The 23,189-nt window shown below is 42.6% G+C and overlaps 1 protein-coding gene across 1 annotated transcript; it reads right to left on the reverse strand.

Moving 5' to 3' along the window:
* Positions 1-765: 765 nt before the first annotated feature.
* Positions 766-20,915, reverse strand: LOC135539674 (early estrogen-induced gene 1 protein-like). The gene is made up of 12 exons (XM_064965713.1): positions 20,633-20,915; positions 20,306-20,471; positions 6,144-6,264; positions 5,856-5,885; positions 3,744-3,860; positions 3,197-3,243; positions 2,892-3,037; positions 2,641-2,748; positions 2,361-2,544; positions 2,077-2,198; positions 1,880-1,949; positions 766-1,790 (listed from the first exon to the last, which is right to left on the reverse strand). Exons 2-12 carry the CDS (start codon positions 20,449-20,451, stop codon positions 1,736-1,738), a joined length of 1,146 nt encoding a protein of 381 aa, XP_064821785.1. The 5' UTR covers positions 20,452-20,471; positions 20,633-20,915; the 3' UTR covers positions 766-1,735.
* Positions 20,916-23,189: the final 2,274 nt, after the last annotated feature.

Here is a 23,189-nt window from a genome sequence, read left to right on the forward strand (position 1 = left end):
AGCCAAAATAAATTCAGGAGTAATCATTTGCTTGAGTCACATAAGTTGCATGGACTCACTCTGTGTGCAATAATAGTGTTTAACCGGATTTTTGAATGACTACCTCATCTCTGTACCCCACACATACAATTATCTATAAGGGCCCACAGTCAAGTAGTGCATTTCAAACATTGGTTTAACCACAAAGACCAGGGAGTTTTCCCAATGCCTCGCAAAGATGGGCAACTATTCATAGATGGGCAAAAATTAAAAAGCAGACATTGAATATAGTGAAGTTATTAATTACACTTTGGATGGTGTATCAATACACCCAGTCACTACCAAGATACAGGCGTCCTTCCTAACTCAGTTGCCGGAGAGGAAGGAACCCACTCAGGGATTTCACTATGAAGCCAAATGGTGACTTAAAAACAGTTACAGATTAATGCCTGTGATGGGAGAAAACTGAGGATGGATCAATAACATTGTAGTAACTCCACAATACTAACCTAATTGACAGAGTGAAAAGGAGGAAGCTAGGGGTATGAATACTTTCTGAAGGCACTGTACACAGACTGATATTATTTAAGGCAGTCTTCATAGGCAGACTACTTATAGATGATAGTTATCAGCACATTGAAAAAAGTTTATGCCGAACAAGTGTATCAGACCTACAAGCATTCAGTCCATAACAACAGTCATTTTAGTCACATAGTATAGAAAAGGTTAACAGTTAACATTCAGATATGCAGGATAAGTTTTTTTTTTTATATATATAAATATATTGAGAGAGAGAGAGAGAGAGAGAGAGAGAGAGAGAGAGAGAGAGAGAGAGAGAGAGAGAGAGAGAGAGATTCTATAAAATATATAATACAACAGGGACCCTTTTCACCATCTTTGTAGTGTTAAAATCCATTTTTAAAAATACAACAAACCAGCCAGCTGGTTGGAAAACACAAACAAATCATGATCCTTCATAAGATCATGTTTGGAGACATCTACTAGTGTAAAAGTATGTTGAATATGTATGCCCAAATCTGAGAACAACAGCTAGCTTCTTACCTCTGGTGTTTGCACCAAATAACCATCAAATGGGTTTAGAACTTATAGCATATAAAACTTCCAGAAACTGCTACACCTATCCAGTTCCTTGAGATCTGTATTTACAAAAAAAATGGACAGAATAGGTGATGTCTGTTTTTTGGGGACATAATCTTCACTCGTTTCCTTCTCAAACCCCATTGGAAGAGAAGTTCAGAAGGGAGGGACCTCTGGCTTTCTCATCCAATGGGTTTTGAGAAGGAAACGAGTGGACGAGGGGAGAGGAATCCTGGGAGTATGCCATTGAGATAGTTGGTTGAAGAAAAGAGACTGATCCCTCAGTAAGCCATTTCTCCACAAGAGGGAGCCAAAGTACTACAGTCTAAATTGGACAAACACCAGTCAGACAGTGCTGAGGACTTTCTCCATCACCAGGTCTCTTCAGTGGTGACGAGACTAGCACGGTCATCACAGAGAGGGTCTGGTGCCTTGGGTCATGTAAGGGAAAAATACATTACAAAGTAGCGTATAAAAAAATGTATTGGTATTTTCTTTAAAGTACTACATTTCTCCAATAGTTATTCATATTTGTGTAAACTGTGCGGTACGGTCCTCCTCATGGCTCCCAGCTCAGCCAGTGCTCCAGGATGACTGCATTATATTTTTAGAGTTAGTCCACAAGCTTCATTGCAGAGGCCTCAATTAAAATTAATCTTCACCAGTCGTAATGGCTCTCTATCACCACTTGCTCATAGACACCAGCACACACCCTGAAAGAATGAAAAGTGGCAGAGTAAGACCTGTGTGTGCGTTTGATGTATTATTATTGTGTGTGCGTGTGTCCTTTCTGGTTCCTCACCTGTTACTGCGCAGTAAACCATTCAGGGATGTGGTGCCGTCTCTACTGACAAACAGTCGCAGGTTACTGTCTGAGGAGGAAATAAACACACCAAGAGACAAATGAAACAGTACAAAAGAGACAAGTTATGTAAAAAAAGAGCCCCCCAAAAATGCAGTGGACAAGTGAAAGAGCAGGGTGAGGTTGGGGCTCCATACCTTCAGTGTTACTTATGTCAGCAAAGTTCTGGCTCTGGATGATCTTTTCAACAATATCGTCGGCATCGATGCGGGTGTCATTCACCCAGGAGGGATGGCTCTCCACGGAATCCTGCTTCCTCCTGTCACAGGGTGGAGGGAAAAGGCCCAGTCAGGCAACAGTGGATAAACAGCAGTCATACAAATAGCAATAGTGTTCCACTGACAGTTCCACTCGTTTGTTTTCATAGATTGTCAAAACAAACACATTTGGCTAAACACATCTGGTGAGTGGAAGGTCTTGCCTGGGGGGTCTGTTGGATGGCAAGACGGGCCGAGGGGGTCGAGGGGGTCTCCCTAGCCTCTCTCCCTCTGTTGGAGTGTCTACTGTCACACTGAGGCCCCCAGATGTGCCGCTTCCTGTGGAGGTGTTCCTCCTGTGTGTGAGGTCAGACATACTAGAGGAGCAGGAGTGCTCTGTGCTGCAGCCTGGGGGACAAGACATTTACATTACAGACTTAGGTGCAAATACCAACAAACAAAAAAACTCTGGAGAGGAAAGATGGGGAACATGAACCCACACACCTGAGATCCTGCTCAACTGGCTGGCATAGCTGGAGTTGCGAGAGTGCCCCAACTGGAATACTTCCCCTGGGCTAGCTGCCTGGGTCTGGTCTGACTCCTCTGGAAGACCTGACACCAAACAGAGCCACACCTCAATTAGTTAGAGTCCCTCACCATGTGTCCCATACCTAGGTTAACTGTTTAGTGGTGATGGATTATCATAACATACCCACTGTTACCAGGTTTGAGCGGATCCACGTGCCCTGTCGTACCTGAGCTGATGATCGAGGGCCTGGGCTTCATGGACCGGCCCAGAGAAGTGGGCCGGTTAGGGGTTCCAGTGCCCTCCCCCTTACAGTCCAGCTGCAGGACATGGTCCTGGCCTGAGATGGAGATGGACTTTGCTGTGCTGGGGGCACTGCAAAAAAACATGACTGGTCAGTCCACATTATACTGTGCAATGTTAAGTTTGCTTGATGGGCTAATTGACTACCCATTGGGGGGTGCCAGAGTCACATTTTCTAAATGCATGAAGATGAAAGATAGATCAGAGATTTGAACATGTCAGGTCACTCACGTTTTAAAGCACGGATCTCCAGATAGGAGGGCCATCCCAATAGTCACCTTCAGACAAAATCCAGACAAAATCTACTTTTATTACAATAAGAACATATAAAAAGTGGGACAGCAAGTAATGTTTGCACTAGCTACAGTATATTTTTTTATTTTACCTTTAACTAGGCAAGTCAGTTAAGAACAAATTCTTACTTTCAATGACAGCCTAGGAACAGTGGGTTAACTACCTGTTCAGGGGCAGAACGACATTTGTACCTTGTCAGCTCAGGGATTTGAACTTGCAACCTTCCGGTTACTCGTCCAACACTCTAACCACTATGCTATCCTGTCACCACAGAATACCACAGATCATCTATATCAAAGTTCAGTTGAGGTGCTGAGCATCAACAGCCCTGGGTGATCAGTGGAACGAGGGGTCCTTTACCACAATACAAAGTCACTAAGTATAAACTATATCAGTTGTTCTGCACCACCAAACAAAACCCAACCCTGACAAAGTCCCAAGGTCAATAGTCTTGACTCCTGCCCACTCTAGCACAGTTCCTTGCCTTCAGTATGGAGTTGTCCTGCCTAGTATTCTTGGTGTCGTATCCCTCCAGCAGACAACAGCGGACTGCAGAGCCCGAGCCAGCGAACTCTGCCATGTTGAGGTCAGTAAAACCCAGCTGAGGGAGAAAGAACAGTTACTTTCACTACAGTAGTTTTAAACCTGCATATACTGTGAGGTAGCCATGACATTTAACATTTAGGTTTTCTAGCCCTAAGGGACTAGATATAGCGATATATTTTGTTTGAATCTCAGGTTATCCAAGAGGAGCCTAATTTCCTTTTCTCCAGGTTCAATTTCGTCAAAGCTATTGTTTACAGATGTGTGTATTTAAGGAAGCCCATTTCCAAAGAGGAAAGGGGTTTTATTTAGCTTAAGGAAATCCATAAGCATAGCGTGAGAAAACACAGGAAGGGTCCCTGGCTACCTGAGAGAGTGCATCATCTATAAACTTTCCCCAGCTTTATTTGAAGTTAATTTCCAATTAACAAAAATATAAATGCAACATGCAAAGTGTTGATCCCATGTTTAAATGTAATAAATGATCTCAGAAATGTTCCATAAGCACAAAGAGTTTATTTCTCCTAAATTTTGTGCACAAATTTGTTAACATCCCTGTTAGTGAGCATTTCTCCTCACCCAAGATAATCCATCCACCTGAAAGGTGTGGCATATCAAGAAGCTGATTAAACAGCATGATCATGACATACTGTAGGTGCACCTTGTGCTGGGGACAAAAGACCAGTAAAATGTACAGTTTTGTCACAACACAATGCCACAGATGTCTCAAGTTTTGAGGAAGAATGCAATTGGCATGCTGACTGCAGGAATGTCCACCAGAGCTGTTGCCTGATAATTGAATGTTCATTTCTCCACCATAAGAAACCTCTGTCATTTTAGAGAATTTGGCAGTACGTACAACCGGCTTCAGACCCGCGGACCTTGTGTAACCATGCCAGCCCAGGACCTCCGGCTTCTTCCCCTGCGGGCTCGTCTGAGACCATTCACCTGGACAGCTGATGAAACTGTGGGATTGCACAACCAAAGTATTTCTGCACAAACTTTCAGAAATTGTCTCTGGGAAGCTCATCTGTGTCCTCATCCTCCTCACCAGGGTATTGACCTGACTGCATGTCGGCATTGTAACCAACTTCAGTGGGCAAATGTTCACCGTCGATGGCCACTGGTATGCTGGAGAAGTGTGCTCTTCATGGATGAATACTGATTTTAACTGTACCGCATCATGTGGACAAGTAGTTTGCTGAAATCAACGTTGTGAACAGAGAGCCTCACGGTGATGGTGGGGTTATGGTATGGGCAGGCATAAGCTACAGACAACAAACACAATTGCATTTTATTGATGTCAATTTGAATGCACAGAGATACCGTAACGAGACCCTGAGGCCCATTGTCGTGCCATTCATTCGCCACCATCACCTCCTGTTTCAGCATGTCGCAAGGATCTGTAGACAATTCCTGGAAGCTGAAAATGTCCCAGTTCTTCTATGGCCTGCATACTCACCAGACATGTCACCCATTAAGCACTTTGAGATGGTCTGGATCGACGTGTACGACAGTGTTTTCCAGTTTCCGCCAATATCCAGCAACTTGGCACAGCCACTGAAGAGGAGTGGCACAAAATTCCGCAGGACACAATCAACAGCCAGATCAATCAACAGCTATGCGAAGGAGATGTCGCTCTGCATGAGCCAAATGGTGGTCACAACAGACACTGACTGGGTTTCTGATCCACTCCCCTACATTTAAAAATATATATATCTGTGACCAACAGATATCTGTATTCCCTGTCGTGTGAAATCCATAGATTAGGGCCAAATGATTTGATTTAAAATGACTGATTTCCTTATATGAACTGTAACTCTGTAAAATCTTTGAAATTATTGCATGTTGCGTTTATATTTTTGTTCAGTATAGTTTACTCAACTTATACATAGTGCCAAAGTTATAGCTTGTGTTTGTAGAAGTGGGGTGACTAATGTGAATGTTTAAAATGTCTTAACAGCAGTGTTGATGTGTGTTGACATCAGGCTGCAGTAAATTGTAATGTGTTCGTGGATATAGGGTGGGATGCTCAGGAGGAGTGGGCTCTTACCTTTGAATATGTTTTTCCTCCTTTGAGTTCCTGTAGTGAAAACAGGAAAGGGAGATGACTACTGAGCATTGACAGTCTGGCACACAGTGTAGTGTGTGTTTAACACTGATCTATGATCAGATTACAGAGGCTACAGAGTTTACACTATCAGGGGTGTGAATAATGAATGGAAAGATAAATAACCCAGTGGTACACGCAGGAAACCGTAGTCCCTGATGTTCACAGACAAAGAGATAACAGCAAAGAGCTCTGTGTTGCTTAGACAGGTCCCCCAAAAGTCAGACAGACCTTCCGCACAGAGACCCGACAGATGGTGGGATCCAGCACTCCAGTCGTGGGGTTGGTGCTCATTTTACACACAAAGGTAAACCTCTTCTTCCAGCAAACACAGTTCTCCTGAACCTCCTCTCTGTAGGACAAGAGGACAGGAATCAGAGCGGGCATGGCACTACAGTACAGCTACATAAACCTCAATAAACTGTTATTAGTGTCAAGGGAGTTAATGACAGTCATTACTGTTTGAGTGGTCTCACAATGAGAAGTTACTAATTCGACGGCACATAAGACATCACTTGTGCTTTGGCCCTCGCTCTTCAACGTTTTGCTCCAGTTTTAGTGAAAGCAAACTTGTTGTTGAGGAAACGGTGAACAATAGCCTGTGGGCTTCTGTAAAAACAGAGTTCACATTGTAAATAGGCCAGTGCCTGACGTCACCCTGTCCGTCCATACATTCAGGGAAATGGCTGAGTATACAGAGAAGGACGGTTGATGTAAAAACTGTCCTGGTGATAATCTGTCTACTTCCCATTTTAACTCACTTCATACTCTCCCCTTCCCAACTGAACTGAATGTAACCATTGTCAGTATTAGTCATGCCCCGTGCCTGGACCCAGCCACTCACCCAGAATGCACAGGAGTAACTCAAGTGAATCCAGGGCTTAATGTGGACTCTAGAAATAATGAATAACTTACAGAGCATGAGGAGCTAATGTAAATTTACAGGGCTGAATATGCGTACTCATCATCTAAATGTAAACAAACAGCCATGGATACACCCAAACTAACAGCGCACAGAGCAGAAAAGTAGGGAGGTGGACAGATCAGCCTGTTTACTGTAGTGTGTACCTATTGCCTTGTGGGAGTGCTCAAACAATCAGGTATTACCAGACTGCAGCTGACATCACCACAAAGCATACACAGTGAAACAGCCATCCTTCAGTTAAAACCCAAACACCCTTTAAGTGCGAAGGGTAAATCCATTTGAATTCAATCACTTTTTGACAGCACACTTTTTGATTTGAACGAAACCTTCCTTACATATTTAATTAACCATTCTATAAGTGCACAAAAAGTTACTTTCTGGACCTGATTGCCAAAACATTCAGGAGATAAGGTGCTCAAAGTTTAAAAACTACGCATATTCAACCATGCCATGAGACTTCCATGTCTTCATCACTGGAAAACATAAACAGTTGAGTTTGATATAATTTAAAAGCTTACAAACAGGGTTGTCAAACTATTTTATAAAACTATTTTTGGAACCTTTAATGACAATGATCTAAAAACACATGAATTCAGATGTTTTACATATTCGCATATGTTGGAGCTGAGACCCTATTTTACATCTAAGGTTTCTGTGTTGTGTGAATATGGGTGGGTGTCAAGTTTTGGCTGACACATTTTTTCAAATGGCACCACAAAGATAGTTTGAGGTCCACAGATCAGAGAACGCTGTCTTGAACGGGAACATCTGTTGTACATCATCTTGTCGATCCTCCATAGGAAACCTATTAAAATCAATAGAAATATAGACAATCGAATAGAAATGACCATTTAAGTTTTTCGACAGAGGACCGGCAGTCATCTTTATGGTAGTAATTAGAAGTTCAAATTTCTATTCAATTTTAATGATGTACCAGCTAAATTGCAGTGGTCTGAAGGGATAGGGTCTGTTCTATGAATTATATTTCTATGGTTGAAATGACACCCACCCTATATTCAAGAGCATGTCGTGTCTCAACCGATGGCAGGAACAACACAAAAACCTCCGATGTGAAAAAGGACCTAAGCTACAACATATGTGAATATGAAAATAAATCTGTGTTTACGCATTTATACAATTGACGTTAAAATGTCAAATATATTTTATTAAACACGGTTTGTACGCTTTTAAAATGATATTAAACTCAACTGTTTATCTTTTCTCGTAATGAAGACATGGATGTATCATGGTATGGTGGGGTATGCAAAATTATTTAACTTTATCTCCTGAATGTTTTGGCATTCAGGCTCAAAAGGTAAATGACAAAATTTGGTTTAAATCAAAAGGGATCCTTTCAGAAAGTGATTGAATTCAAATGGATTTACCCAGAAGGCAGCAAATGCAGCATGCTTCCTGAGCAGTTGTACCAGCAGAGACGTACCTGGGACTAGCCATAAGCACACTGTTTTTGAAATAAGCACAGGGGAGTACTTCGGCACTTTGGCAAGCAGCAGAAAAGAAACTCACTGCCATAGAGGTCGGGTGCAAAGAGTCAGAATTTGCCCTGTGAATTGCAGTCAGTTAGCACATGGTCCCTAACCAGATGACAAATTTATTGTATTGACTATAGAGCTGCAGAGGGGCTTCAGTAGTGGTGCGTAGTGGTTCGGCTCCATGCAGGGCACAGGGCCAGGACATGTGTTCCTACTCCATGCCATGCAAGGGACTGGCATCATAGGATCATCTGCTCAAAGAAATGTTCCAGGGGAGCCACGTGATGCCTGCAGTACCTCTACATCAGGGACAGCATATTCCCAAATGCACACACAGCTTTTACTATGCAGACCTTGAATATCAATGTCACACTTTAGGCATACCAGATACGGAAGAGGAAGCGAGACATCTTACTCGCTCCTTTAATCTGGTTCATATACAGCCAGTGAACTAAGCAGACCCAGCTGCTATCACATTGGTGCCTATGGGAGCACCACCCCTTAAGTGATCATTTTTGAAGAGGAAAATATCCAGAAAATCACATTGTAGGATTTTTAATGAATTTATTTGCAAATGATGGTGGAAAATAAGTATTTGGTCACCTACAAACAAGCAAGATTTCTGGCTCTCACAGACCTGTAACTTCTTCTTTAAGAGGCTCCTCTGTCCTCCACTCATTACCTGTATTAAAGGCACCTGTTTGAACTTGTTATCAGTATAAAAGACACCTGTCCACAAACAAAATTGTAGACCTGCACCAGGCTGGGAAGACTGAATCTGCAATAGGTAAGCAGCTTGGTTTGAAGAAATCAACTGTGGGAGCAATTATTAGGAAAAGGAAGACATACAAGACCACTGATAATCTCCCTCGATCTGGGGCTCCACGCAAGATCTCACCCCGTGGGGTCAAAATGATCACAAGAACCAATAACCACACGGGGGGACCTAGTGAATGACCTGCAGAGAGCTGGGACCAAAGTAACAAAGCCTACCATCAGTAACACACTACGCCGCCAGGGACTCAAATTCTGCAGTGCCAGACGTGTCCCCCTGCTTAAGCCAGTACATGTCCAGGCCTGTCTGAAGTTTGCTAGAGAGCATTTGGATGATCCAGAAGAAAATTGGGAGAATGTCATGTGGTCAGATGAAACCAAAATATAACTTTTTGGTAAAAACTCAACTCGTCGTGTTTGGAGGACAAAGAATGCTGAGTTGCATCCAAAGAACACCATACCTACTGTGAAGCATGGGGGGTGGAAACATCATGCTTTGGGGCTGTTTTTCTGCAAAGGGATTATTACGACTGATCCGTGTAAAGGAAAGAATGAATGGGGCCATGTATCGTGAGATTTTGAGTGAAAACCTCCTTCCATCAGCAAGGGCATTGAAGATGAAACGTGGCTGGGTCTTTCAGCATGACAATGATCCCAAACACACCGCCCGGGCAACGAAGGAGTGGCTTCGTAAGAATAATTTCAAGGTCCAAGAGTGGCCTAGCCAGTCTCCAGATCTCAACTCCATAGAAAATCTTTGGAGTTGAAAGTCTGTGTTGCCCAGCAACAGCCCCAAAACATCACTGCTCTAGAGGAGATCTGCATGGAGGAATGGGCCAAAATACCAGCAACAGTGTGTGAAAACCTTGAAGACTTACAGAAAACGTTTGACCTCTGTCATTGCCAACAAAGGGTATATAACAAAGTATTGAGAAACGTGTGTTATTGACCAAATACTTATTTTCCACCATCATTTGCAAATAAATTCATAAAAAAATCCTACAATGTGATTTTCTAGATTTTTCTTCTCATTTTGTCTGTCATAGTTGAAGTGTACCTATGATAAATTACAGGCCTCATCTTTTTAAGCAGGAGAACTTGCACAATTGGTGGCTGACTAAATACTTTTTTGCCCCACTGTAAGAGATGTGATCCAACCTTCCACATAATAGTAAATATAGAGGACTGTTTAAGTTGATAACGTTTTTCCCTCCTCTAGTATGGTTTTGGTTCCAAAACCAGCTATGGTGTTAGGCCAATTTGTCGGGAAAGAAATCCTGTTGCTTACTTGAGAAACTGCTGCTTTGTATTACAAAAACAGATTCCAACAATTTGATTGGCTCTAAAACATTTAGTCATAGAAGGGCTATACAGACTCCAACAAATTGCATGTCTTTAAACCTTTGGTCATACTTAAATGTTGTTTAAAATGCATTAGACATCCCCATTTTCACTCTTAATTATTATTAATTTACAGTATATAATTGCAATGAAACACATTGTATGCAAGTATTGTAGTTCACTGGCATTTCAGATTTTTTTTCCTCACATAGGTTCTTTATATAGTTCTCTTTGTTTTGCATTCCTTGGTTCTTTGCCACACACATACTTCTCAAGTTCTTACCAAGAGCGCCACGCTAATCACTGCCCACCGCCCTCAATAAGTCTCTGAAAACGTTTTCAGCCACACTCTATAAAGCAGGTGGTTATATTAAACTGCCATGGCAACCACACACGCCTCAAATCCAACTACAACGTTGAATCAAAACAGGAGTGAATGAGTTAGAGCACTGAGGGGAGAGAGGATGGTCAAAAAAAGAAAACTGAAATATTAAATTTACAAACAAGTATTCAGACCCTTTACTCAGTAGTTTGTTGAAGCACCTTTGGCAGCAATTGCAACTTTGAGTCTTCTTCGGTATGACGCTACAAGCTTGGCACACCTGAATTTGGGAAGTTTCTCCCATTCTTCTTTGCAGATCCTCTCAAGCTCTGTCAGGTTGGATGGGGAGTGTCGCTGCACAGCTGTTTTCAGATCTCTCCAGAGATGTTAGATCGGATTCAAGTCCAAGCTCTGGCTGGGCCACTCAACAACATTCAGAGACTTGTCCCGAAGCTACTCCTGCATTGTCTTGGCTGTGTGCTTAGTGCTCTTGAGCAGATTTTCATCAAGGATCTCTCTGTACTTTGCTTCGTTCACCTTTCCCTCGATCCTGACTAGTCTCCCAGTCCTTGCTGCTGAAAAAAATCCCCACAGCATGATTCTGCCACCACCATGCTTTACAGTAGAGATTTACTCCAGATGTGACGTTTGACATACAGGCAAAAAAATTCAATCTTGGTTTCATCAGACCAGATAATCTTGTTTCTCATGTTCTGAGAGTCCTTTAGGTGCCTTTTGGCAAACTACAATCAGGCTGTCATGTGCATTTTACTAAGGAGTGGCTTCCACCTGGGCTGATTGGTGGAGTGCTGCAGAGATGGTTGCCCTTCCAGAAGGTTCTCCCATCTCAACAGAGAAACTCTGGAGCTGTCAGAAAGACCATTGGGTTCTTGGTCAACTCCCTGACCAAGGCCCTTCTCCCCTGATTGCTCAGTTTGGCCTTGCGGCCAGGTCTAGGAAGAGTCTTGGTTGTTCTAAACTTCTTCCATTTAAGAAAGATGGAGGCCACTGTTCTTGGGGACTTTCAATGCTGCATAAATTGTTTGTCCGATTTACAATAGGCTTTACAGAAAAAGCATGCCATGCGATTGATTGAGGACGGCAACCCATAAAATCTTCTTTATTTCCCAGAAAGTCTGTTTAATTGGCGCCATCGATTTGAGTAATCCACTCGTTCAACATGCAGAGAAAGGAATCCAAAAAGCTATCGCTAAAACAAGTCAAAGTACAGTTGTATTTAATCCTCAGGTACCCTAAATGTAATTAAACTATACTATTTCATACAGAAAGAAGTATGTTCAATAGAAAAGTGAAATTAGCAAGTGCACACACAGACTGATTTCCAACCCTGACTCCCAGTACCAAAACTAAATTCTTCCTCGTTTGGGAAGAAACAAGCCTGAAATCCTGAACAAAGACTGTTGACATCTAGTGGATGCCATAGGATATGCAATCTGGGAGCTGGAATTGCATAGGCCCCATTGCTTTCCATTGAAAGAGCATGGGCTCTCCAAAACAAAATTCTGGTTGTTTTTTATTTGGATTTTCTCCTATCATATCAATTGTGTTATAGTCACACACATTATTTTAACATTTCAACAAACTTCAAAGTGTTTTCAATCCAATGGTACCAATTATATGCATATCCTGGCTTATGGGCCTGAGTAATAGGCAGTTTACTTTGGACATGTCAGTCAGACAGGAAGTGGAGAAAAATAGACCCAAGCCTGTTTAAACAGCATGATCATTAAACAGGTGCAGTTTGTGCTGGGGGACAATAAAAGGCCACTAAAATGTGAAGTTTTGTCACAGAACACAACACTAGATGTCTCAACTTGAGGGAGCGTGCAATTGCTCATTTCTCTACCATCGTTTTAGAGAATTTGGCAGTGCATCCAACAGGCCTCACAACCACAGACCACGTGTAACCACACCAGCCAAGGACATCCACATGCAGCTTTTCACATGCGGGGGGGGGGGGGGTGCTGAGAAGTATTTCTGTCTGTAATAAAACCCTTTTGTGGGGGAAAATGTATTCTGATTGACTGGACCTGACTACCCATGGTTGCACCCCTGCCCAGTCATGTGAAATGTGAAATCCAGAGATTAGGGACTAATTCATTTATTTCAATTGACTGATTTCCTTATACGAACTGTAACTCAGTAAAATCTTTTACATTGCTGCATGTTGCGTTCATATTTTTGTTCAGTATGTTTCAGGCAACAACAGAACAAAGGGAGTTCTGTACTCCCCAGGCCCTATGATAACACACAATCTCTATTGGCAGGGTAGCGTAGTGGTTAGAGTGTTGGACTAGTAACCGAAAGGTTGCAAGTTCAAATCCCCAAGCTGACAAGGTACAAATCTGTTGTTCTGCCCCTGAACAGGCAGTTAACCTGCTGTTCCTAGGCCGTCATTGAAAATAAGAATTTTAAATAAAAGGTTAAAAAAAGGAAATAAAGACATGGGACCACCAAATCAGTCTCTGTGTTTCTGTGTTTCTGAGTAGACCTTGTTTCCTGCACTCAGGTTACAGAGACAGAATTTCAAGATAACTCATCCAATCTGTTATATAATCCTCAAAAAGAGACTTAAAGGGGTGCATAGCATACCCGGGTCTTGTATCATTGCAGGGGAAGTGGAGTGGAGGGCAACATTCTTTTTAACTCTGTGTTTATCAATGATGACAGGCATAGGAGAAAAACATCCGGTGAACAGTAATCATAGTAAGGGTTATCATGATGATTTAGTTTGTTTTTGTGCTCTTTCAAAGGCCCTACACAGTTCAGAAGTTCAATGAGGTCTTACTGCATCATATGGTTCTCTACAGAGCGCCCATCGGAAAGTCCAGAGGAATGGTTGGGGAATCTTAAAAAATACAATAAAATAAAAACTAATAGCAGGAACAGCCACATCTAGTGGTCAGAACCTGGTAATATCAGGATGTACGACGGGCCATAAACCTAACAACTTCAATGACTAATTTCTCTGAACATAAAAAATGAAATTCACTGAGAATACATTCAATAGGATGAAGAAAAAAATACGCCGAGCTACAGCCCCATATTACTTGTCAGACAGAGAATTGATACTGTATACACGTTGGGTTTGGATTGGCGTGGGGTGTGTGTGTGTGTGTGTGGGGGGGGGGGGGTCTGTTGCTGGCCCAATTTCTTTGAGTTCCTCATGTCTTATTCATTGTTAGAAGTTTGGTCCAAATCAGATGTTAAGTACTATATTTATTGAATATTATATGAATCCTATAAATTAAAATAAGGTGGGGGGGGGGGGTGTTCTCTGGACATCTAGGACAAATACGCTGATGACCTCAGATCCAAGAGACATAACACATGTCCCCCTAAATCTTGTTTATGTGCGGCTACCTTTCATCTTTAGGTCAGTGTGTGAAGTCACACACCCCTCTACCAAACACTGAAAGCCCCAGAGGAGCATCCCTTTCCTCCCCAGCCTACTCTAAAACAAACACTCCCAGATCAAATACCGGAATCCTTTTGTGTTCCCATTTATATTACTAAAGTAAACAATGACCTAGGTTCTAAACCTGAGGAGGAAGTTTAACCCTTAGAAACCCGGACCCAGTTTTACTTGCGTGAACATTAAGCAGTGGTTAGGACAGCCCAAGGAAACCCCTAATAGCATTTCTGAAGAAAACAAATCAACACTCCTTGCAATAGTTATGCAATGTTTCATATATGTAACATTGGGTAGAAAGGGGTGCAAACCATCCAGTTTCAACAATATCTATTTCTGCATTGTGAACTGCTTACACTAAAATGTAAACATTAATCATGAAATCTAACTCATTATTTCTGAAACCCAAGTAATAAAAGCAGTATCATATATATTGCACAAGTTGTTATTCTTCAGTGTGTTGTCTTATTTGTGCACTGCAAAATTTCCATGAGCCCCGATACTTACACTATTCAAAACTTCCCACTCTCATTGGTGTCTGTCAGATATGTTACAGTTAAGGGCAGTTTGCTCACTTTTTTTCGTGTGTAAATTGGGACCCATAGACAGTTGACACTCAACTATATCTTTAATAAAGATATCCAGACTAAATGTAGATGTTTATTATTTGACGTGATATACAAACAATCATAAAGATGTTAGCCCTTAATCATGACTCAGTTCATTACACATTTACACATTGTTACATTACAGCCTTATTCTAAAATGTATCAAATTTAGACGTTTTTGCAAATGTATAAAATAAAAAAAAACTTAAATACCTTATTTAGCTAAGTATTCAGACCCTTTGCTATGAGACTCAAAAATGGAGCTCAGGTGCATCCCATTTCCATTGATCATCCTTGTGATGTGGCTACAACTTTGGTGGAGTCCACTGGTGGTAAATGCAATTGATTGGACATGATTTGTAAAGGCACACACCTGTCTATATAAAGCTCCCACAGTTGACAGTGCACGTCAGAGCACAAACCAAGCCATGAGGTCGAAGGAATTGTCCGAGAGCTCAGACAGAATTGTGTTGAGGCACAGATCTGGGGAAGGGACCCAAAACATTTCAACAGCTTTGAAGGTCCCTAAGAACACAGTGGCCTCCATTCTTAGATGGAAGGTTGCAACCTCCAATCTTCCTAGAGCTGGCCGCCCGGCCAAACTGTGCAATCGGGGGAGAAGGGCCGTGTTCAAGGATGTGACCAAGAACCTGATGGTTACTGACAGAGCTCCAGAGTTCCTAAGTGGATATGGGAGAATCATCTCTGCAGCACTCCACAAAATCAGGCCTTTTTGTTAGAGTGGCCAGATGGAAGCCGTTCCTCAGTAAAAGGCACATGACAGCCTGTCTGGGGTTTGCCAAAAGGTACTTAAAGGACTCAGACCATGAGAAACAATATTCTCTGATCTGATGAAACCAAGACTGAAATCTATCTGAATGTCCTTGAGTGGCCCGGCCAGAGCCCGGACTTGAACTCTATCATCTCTGGAGAGACCTGAAAATAGCTGTGCAGTGATGCTCCCCATCTGACAGAGCTTGAGAGGATCTGCAGAGAAGAATGTCAAGGTCTGAATACTTTCCAGACTACCTCTGAAAATAACATACAAGGTACTTGGACCTTAAAACTAGTTAGGGATAGGCGGGACGCAAATGTCTCAACTGGCCAAATGCCAGGGAAAATGCAGAGCGCCAGATTCAAATAAAATACTACAAAATTCAAACTATCATTAAATCACACATGTAAGATACTCAATTAAAGCTACACTCGTTGTGAATCCAGCCAACATGTCAGATTTTAAAAATGCTTTTCAGCGAAAGCATAAGAAGCTATTATTTGATAGCCTGCACCATCTGCACCAGCAGTAAACAAAGGAGTTAGCATATTTCAACACTGCAGGCGCTACACAAAACGCTGAAATAAAAAACATGCATTACCTTTGACAAGCTTCTTTTGTTGGCACTCCAATATGTCCCATAAACACCACAATTGGTCCTTTTGTTCGATTAATTCCGTCCATATATATCCAAAATTTGTAAAGCGTGTTTGATCCAGAAAAAAAACTTTTTTTTTTTTACAAAAAACGCAACATCACTACAAAATATTTCAAAAGTTGCCTATAAACTTTGCCAAAATATTTCAAACTACTTTTATAATACAACTTTAGGTATTTTTAAACGTTAATAAATCTATCAAATTGTAGATGGGGCAATCTGTGTTCAATACAGGAATGAAAACAAACCAGCGCCACTTTTCACATCTTGCGCAACTCACAAAAGTGTACCCAGTTCCTAGTTGGCCTACTACTTCATTGCACAAAGGAATAACCTCAACCAAATTCCAAAGACTGGTGGCATTCAGCGGAAGCGGTAGGAACTGAAAACAGGTTCCTAAGAAATATCCCTTGGCAATAACAACTTGGGGAACAGAGAGGCAAAAAAAGAATTCTGAACAGTTAGTCCTCTGGGGTTTGCCTGCTACATAAATTCTGTTATACTCACAGACATGATTCAAACAGTTTTAGAAACTTCAGAGTGTTTTCTATCCAAATCTATGAATAATATGCATATATTATATTCTTGGCATGAGTGGCAGGAAGTTGAAATTGGGCACGATATTTATCCAAAAGTGAAAATTCTGCCCCCTCGCCCCAAGAGGTTTCAAGGAGTAACGTAGGCTCCTCAAGAGTACATATTGGGCTACATAAAGTGTGGTTTGCATCACTGAACGACCGCAACAAGAATTAAGTGGCTATACTTTGGCAAAAATAAATATTTTGCTTAAGAAATTTACTCTGTCTCTGGAAATCTAATGAGCATTTTGCATGCATTGAATTTTAGAAACTATTTTTGACAATGTACGAGAACGTTTCAGAGGAGCAAAACTGCCGTGTTGAAAGCTACAGAGACGTGCCATTTAGAGTGACGATTTCCGGTTTATTAATTACAAAATGTTTATTAGGATCTCATCTAGAAGAGTGGTGTTATTTTATCTCGTACAGGCACGTTACCAGGTGTTTAAAGACACTTACGTGTATGTAACATTGGGCGTTAAATGGTTTTTAATTACGGCTGTATCAATGGCTTGGCATATTCAAGCCTTTGATTTGTTTTTCAGCTATACAGCAGCACTGCCATTTGTTTACTATACATTAATGGCAATATGTCAAATCTTCCATAGTATCCGTCATGCCCAATGCATATGCGTTTTGCCGAATGTCTAGGCCGCATTTTCCGTACTTGACACACATGCTTCGCTTTTCAACTAGCTAAAAGCTAGCTAGTTGGAGTCTGTGTACTTCTGTTTGTAGCACTGCACGGTAAAGCAACGCATATAAGTTGAAAACATTGAACGCATGCGGTACACAGAACGCACTGCAGCCCAGTGCTGCATCCCCAACGTAGCGTTGCGGACTGCTGCATTGACAATGAATGACTACCGCCGGAACGCAAAGAGTTTGATGCATCTGATGGACATGAGGCTTTGTACCAGATGAAAACACTTTGCATTCCAGCGGAAGTCATTCATCTGGCAAAACAAAACGTATATGATTCTGGTGGACATCTGGCATAAAGCCGGTTCTTATGCGACACAGCTGCGGCCACGTATAGAAGTAGATGACAGCGCATCACAGTGCAATCTAAAAGATCTACATATATGCAAGAGGAATTTCTCACTCGATACAAAGGTTTCAGAATATTCTGTTTTTTTATGAACCACCTGCAACTGAAGAGAGTAGATACGATTTTCTTCCGAATCGAACTAAGAAAGTATCAGCAAGAACAGGTTAGTTGAAATTGCTTCTGACCCTTTCTACTCGCCAAGGTATAATGGCCACTATGGAAGAAGAACATACCATAATTTTAATGTATAGCTAGGTTTGCTATAAAAGCTGAAGGATGGTCGGCTAACCAGTCTCAAGATCATAGGATGGAGCTATGGATTAAATCAAACTTTGTCACATGCACCAAATACAAGAAGTGTACACTTTACCATGAAATGCTTACGTACAAACCCTTAGCTCTTCTTGAACTGCACTGTTGGTTAAAAAAAGATTTACCAAGTAGACTAAAATAAAAAGTAACACAATAAGAATAACGATGCTATATACAGGGGGCAGAGTCCGTGAAGTGACTATGCATAGATAAAACAGCAAGTAGCAGCAGTGTACTGGTGGGGGGGGGTCAGTCAATGTCCGGTGGCAATTTTATTAATTGTTCAGCAGTCTTATGGCTTGGGAAAAGAAGCTGTTGAGGAGCCTTTTGGTCCTAGACTTGGCGCTTCGGTACCGCTTGCAGTGCGGTAGCAGAGAAAAGTCTATAACTTGGGTGATTGGAGTCTCCGCCAATTTTATGGGCTTCCCTCTGGCACCGCCTATTGTATAGGTCCTCAATGGCAGGAAGCTTGGCCCCAGTGATGTACTGGGCTGTTCCCACTACCCTCTGTAGCGCCTTACGGTCAGATGCCGGGCAGTTTCCATACCAGGCGGGGATGCAACCGGTCAGGATGCTCTCGATGGTGCAGCTGTAGAACCTTTTGAGAGTCTGGGGATCCACGTCAAATCTTATCGGTCTCCTGAGGGGGAAAAGGTTTTGTCGTGCCCTGTCAACGACTGTCTTGGTATGTCAGGTCCATGATAGTTTGTTGGTGATGTGGACACCAAGGAACTTGAAACTCTCTACCCGCTCCACTACAGCCCCGCTGATGTTATTGGGGGCCTGTTCGGCCCACATTTTCCTGTAGTTCACAATCAGCTCCTTTGTCTTGCTCACATTAAGGGAGAGGTTGCTGTCCTGGCACGACACTGCCAGTTCTGACCTCCTCCCTATAGACCGCATCATCGTTGTTGGTGATCAGGCCTACCACTTATGTCGTCAGCAAACTTAATGATGGTGTTGGCCACAGAGTCGTGGGTGAACAGGGAATACAGGTGGGGACTAGGAACACACCCCTGAGGGGCCTCAGTGTTAAGGATCAGCATGGCAGATGTGTTGTTGCCTACTCTTATCACCTGGGGGCGGCCCATCAGGAAGTCCAGGATCCAGTTGCAGTGGGAGGTGTTTAGTCCCAGCGTCCTTAGCTTAGTGATGAGCTTTGAGGGAACGTTGAGCTGTAGTCAATGAACAGCATTCTCACATAGGTGTTCTTTTTGTCCAGGTGACAAAGGGCAGTGTGGTGTGCAATAGAGATTGCATAATCTGTGGCTCTGTTGGGGCGGTATGCGAATTGGAGTAGGGCTAGGGTGTCCGGGAGGATGCTGTTGATGTGAGCCATGACCAGCCTTTCAAAGCACTTCATGGCTACCAACGTAAGTGCCACAGGGCGGTAATAATTTAGGCAGGTTACCTTCGCTTCCTTGGGCACAAGGACTGTGGCGGTCTGCTGGAAAACATGTAGGTATTACAGACTCAGTCAGGGACGACACTTGACAGTTGGTCCACACATGCTTTGAGTACACATCCTGGTAATCCATCTGGCCCAGCAGCTTTGTGAATATTGACCTGTTTAAAGGTTTTGTTCACATCGGTACCGAGAGAGCGTTATCAGTCATCCAGAACAGCTGGTGCTTTCATGCATGTTTCAGTGTTGCTTGCCTCGAAGCGAGCATAAAAGGAATTTAGCTCGTCTGGTAAACTTTCGTCATTGGGCAGCTCGCGTCTGGATTTCCCTTTGTAATCCTTAATAGGATGTAATGCTAGGGTTGCACAATTCCAGGAACTTTCAATTAAATGTCCTGGTTTTCCAGAAATCCTGGTTGGAGGTTTCCGGACATTCTGCTTATCCTCCAACCAGGATTTCGGGTAAAACAGGGAATATATTTTAAGTTCCTGGAATTTTGCAACCCTACCAATGACGGACATAAATCCAACAATGTTAGACATACTTTGAAATTATTTGTACACAGACATTGTTTACTAACAATGCAGTAAAAACAAAGTTATGCTGGGGTAAGAGTGGTATGAGGCATTTAAAGTTAACATTATAAACAGCAGTTTGGTAATAGTTTGCTATATTGCCCATGCGGCATGCACACAGCGAACACAAAGCAACATTCTACCTTGATGAAGTTGCAACAAAGTCTCCACCGTCCAACAATCTCAGCTTGCAGAACAATACCCCGTTCACGAAAGGCACAGCAGTCAGCTCCTCCAATGTCAAATGTGTCTGAAACTTGAATTTCTTCTTTTTCGCAAAAAAAGCCATTGAAGGGTATTCTAATTGACCTGTAAACAATGACAAAAGATTTAGCTGATGATGGCAACGTTTAGAGATGAAAACAGCCTACACTATTTATTCAACCTATTAAATTTGAAACAGATGTGGTGACTATAACATATTGAAACAATCTGAAATGACTTATTACTACAAAACATTGGGTACATACCTTGAGACCGACCACAGTGTGTATTGGCACCTCAGAACCTTTTCTTCTGTGTGCTTGATACGATGCTGACTCAAATGCTCTTGACTAACTACTGACCAGTCTTGAAATATTGGCGTACAATACATTGTAGAACAAGCAATACATTTGTCAGGCACTTTTCTGTTCAAACAGCCTCTAATTCTTCTATCATGACATTTTATCTCTTTTCCACATATCGCAAGCTAAAGCTAGGAAAAAATGCAACTGACATGCCACCGGTAACCCACACAGTAAATTGGGTATGCTTCTAGTATACTCCAAACCAATACCAAATTTGCTCAATTAGCTCCGCCCCTGGATGCTTTCGTGTCACTGATCGTGTAGGCTGGTGCTCCCACTGACGAGGTGAATACGACCCCTTGTGGCTATGCATAAGAGGTACGTCTCGGGACGATAACTGGAACCATCCACTCAGTAGCCGATGTCTAATCAATGGTGTAAAGTACTTAAGTAGTACTTTCAAGTTTTTTTACTCAAGTAGTTTTTTTGGGTATCTGTACTTTACTTTGCTATTTATATTTTTGACAACTTTTACTTCACTACATTCTTAAAGAAAATCATGTACTTTTTACTCCGTACATTTTCCCTGACACCCAAAAGTTCTTTTTACATTTTGAATGCTTAGCAGGACAGGAAAATTGTCAAATTCCCACACTTACCAAGAGAACATCCCTGATCATCTACTGCCTCTTATCTGGGGGACTCGCTGAACACAAATGCATTGTTTGTAAATTGTCTGAGTTTAGGAGCATGCCCCTGGCTAACCAAAAATAAAATGAAAATGGTTCTGTCTGGTTTACTTAATATAAGAAATTTGAAATTACCTTTACTTTTGATACTTGAGAACATTTGAGGATTTACTTTTGATACTTAAGTATTTCAAACCAAATGCTTTTAGACTTTTACTCATGCAGTATTTTACTGGGTGACTTTTACTTGAGTGATTTTCTATTAAGGTATCTTTACTTTAATTCAACTAAGACAATTGAGTACATTTTCCACCAGAGTGGAAGTGTGTGTGTGTGTGTGTGTGTGTGTGTGTGTGTAAAAACCAAACTGTAAAACACACATGTTCTTCTCATTATGCTTAGACGGGTTTTAGTTATTGAACTTTCTCCCTCTGTCATTCTGCAAATAAGGATGTCATATGGGAAACATTGTTTCATAGGTTATAGCCAGGTTCCACTTTTTATAGCTAATGTATTTTATTTATTCAATCATTTGTTTGACTATACAGACACAGGTGAATACATTTACATTTACATTTAAGTCATTTAGCAGATGCTCTTATCCAGAGCGACTTACAAATTGGTGAATTCACCTTCTGACATCAGTGGAACAGCCACTTTACAATAGTGCATCTAAATCATTTAAGGGGGGGGTGAGAAGGATTGCTTTATCCTATCCTAGGTATTCCTTGAAGAGGTGGGGTTTCAGGTGTCTCCGGAAGGTGGTGATTGACTCCGCTGTCCTGGCGTCGTGAGGGAGTTTGTTCCACCATTGGGGGGCCAGAGCAGCGAACAGTTTTGACTGGGCTGAGCGGGAACTGTACTTCCTCAGTGGTAGGGAGGCGAGCAGGCCAGAGGTGGATGAACGCAGTGCCCTTGTTTGGGTGTAGGGCCTGATCAGAGCCTGGAGGTACTGCGGTGCCGTTCCCCTCACAGCTCCGTAGGCAAGCACCATGGTCTTGTAGCGGATGCGAGCTTCAACTGGAAGCCAGTGGAGAGAGCGGAGGAGCGGGGTGACGTGAGAGAACTTGGGAAGGTTGAACACCAGACGGGCTGCGGCGTTCTGGATGAGTTGTAGGGGTTTAATGGCACAGGCAGGGAGCCCAGCCAACAGCGAGTTGCAGTAATCCAGACGGGAGATGACAAGTGCCTGGATTAGGACCTGCGCCGCTTCCTGTGTGAGGCAGGGTCGTACTCTGCGGATGTTGTAGAGCATGAACCTACAGGAACGGGCCACCGCCTTGATGTTAGTTGAGAACGACAGGGTGTTGTCCAGGATCACGTCAAGGTTCTTAGCGCTCTGGGAGGAGGAAACAATGGAGTTGTCTACCGTGATGGCGAGATCATGGAACGGGCAGTCCTTCCCCGGGAGGAAGAGCAGCTCCGTCTTGCCGAGGTTCAGCTTGAGGTGGTGATCCGTCATCCACACTGATATGTCTGCCAGACATGCAGAGATGCGATTCGCCACCTGGTCATCAGAAGGGGGAAAGGAGAAGATTAATTGTGTGTCGTCTGCATAGCAATGATAGGAGAGACCATGTGAGGTTATGACAGAGCCAAGTGACTTGGTGTATAGCGAGAATAGGAGAGGGCCTAGAACAGAGCCCTGGGGGACACCAGTGGTGAGAGCGCGTGGCGAGGAGACAGATTCTCGCCACGCCACCTGGTAGGAGCGACCTGTCAGGTAGGACGCAATCCAAGCGTGGGCCGCACCGGAGATGCCCAACTCGGAGAGGGTGGAGAGGAGGATCTGATGGTTCACAGTGTCGAAGGCAGCCGATAGGTCTAGA

The sequence above is a fragment of the Oncorhynchus masou genome, chromosome 1 (genome assembly GCF_036934945.1).
Source record: "Oncorhynchus masou masou isolate Uvic2021 chromosome 1, UVic_Omas_1.1, whole genome shotgun sequence".
Taxonomy (NCBI): domain Eukaryota; kingdom Metazoa; phylum Chordata; class Actinopteri; order Salmoniformes; family Salmonidae; genus Oncorhynchus; species Oncorhynchus masou.

Excerpts from the sequence above, each read along its gene's own strand:
- LOC135539674 (XM_064965713.1), bottom strand. The coding sequence starts at position 20,451 with ATGGCTTTTTTTGCGAAAAAGAAGAAATTCAAGTTTCAGACACATTTG. Across the intron at positions 3,244-3,743 it reads AGGACAACTCCATACTGAAG|GTGACTATTGGGATGGCCCT; the intron begins GCAAGGAACTGT and ends TTTTGTCTGAAG. Across the intron at positions 2,749-2,891 it reads GCCCTCGATCATCAGCTCAG|GTCTTCCAGAGGAGTCAGAC; the intron begins GTACGACAGGGC and ends GTTTGGTGTCAG.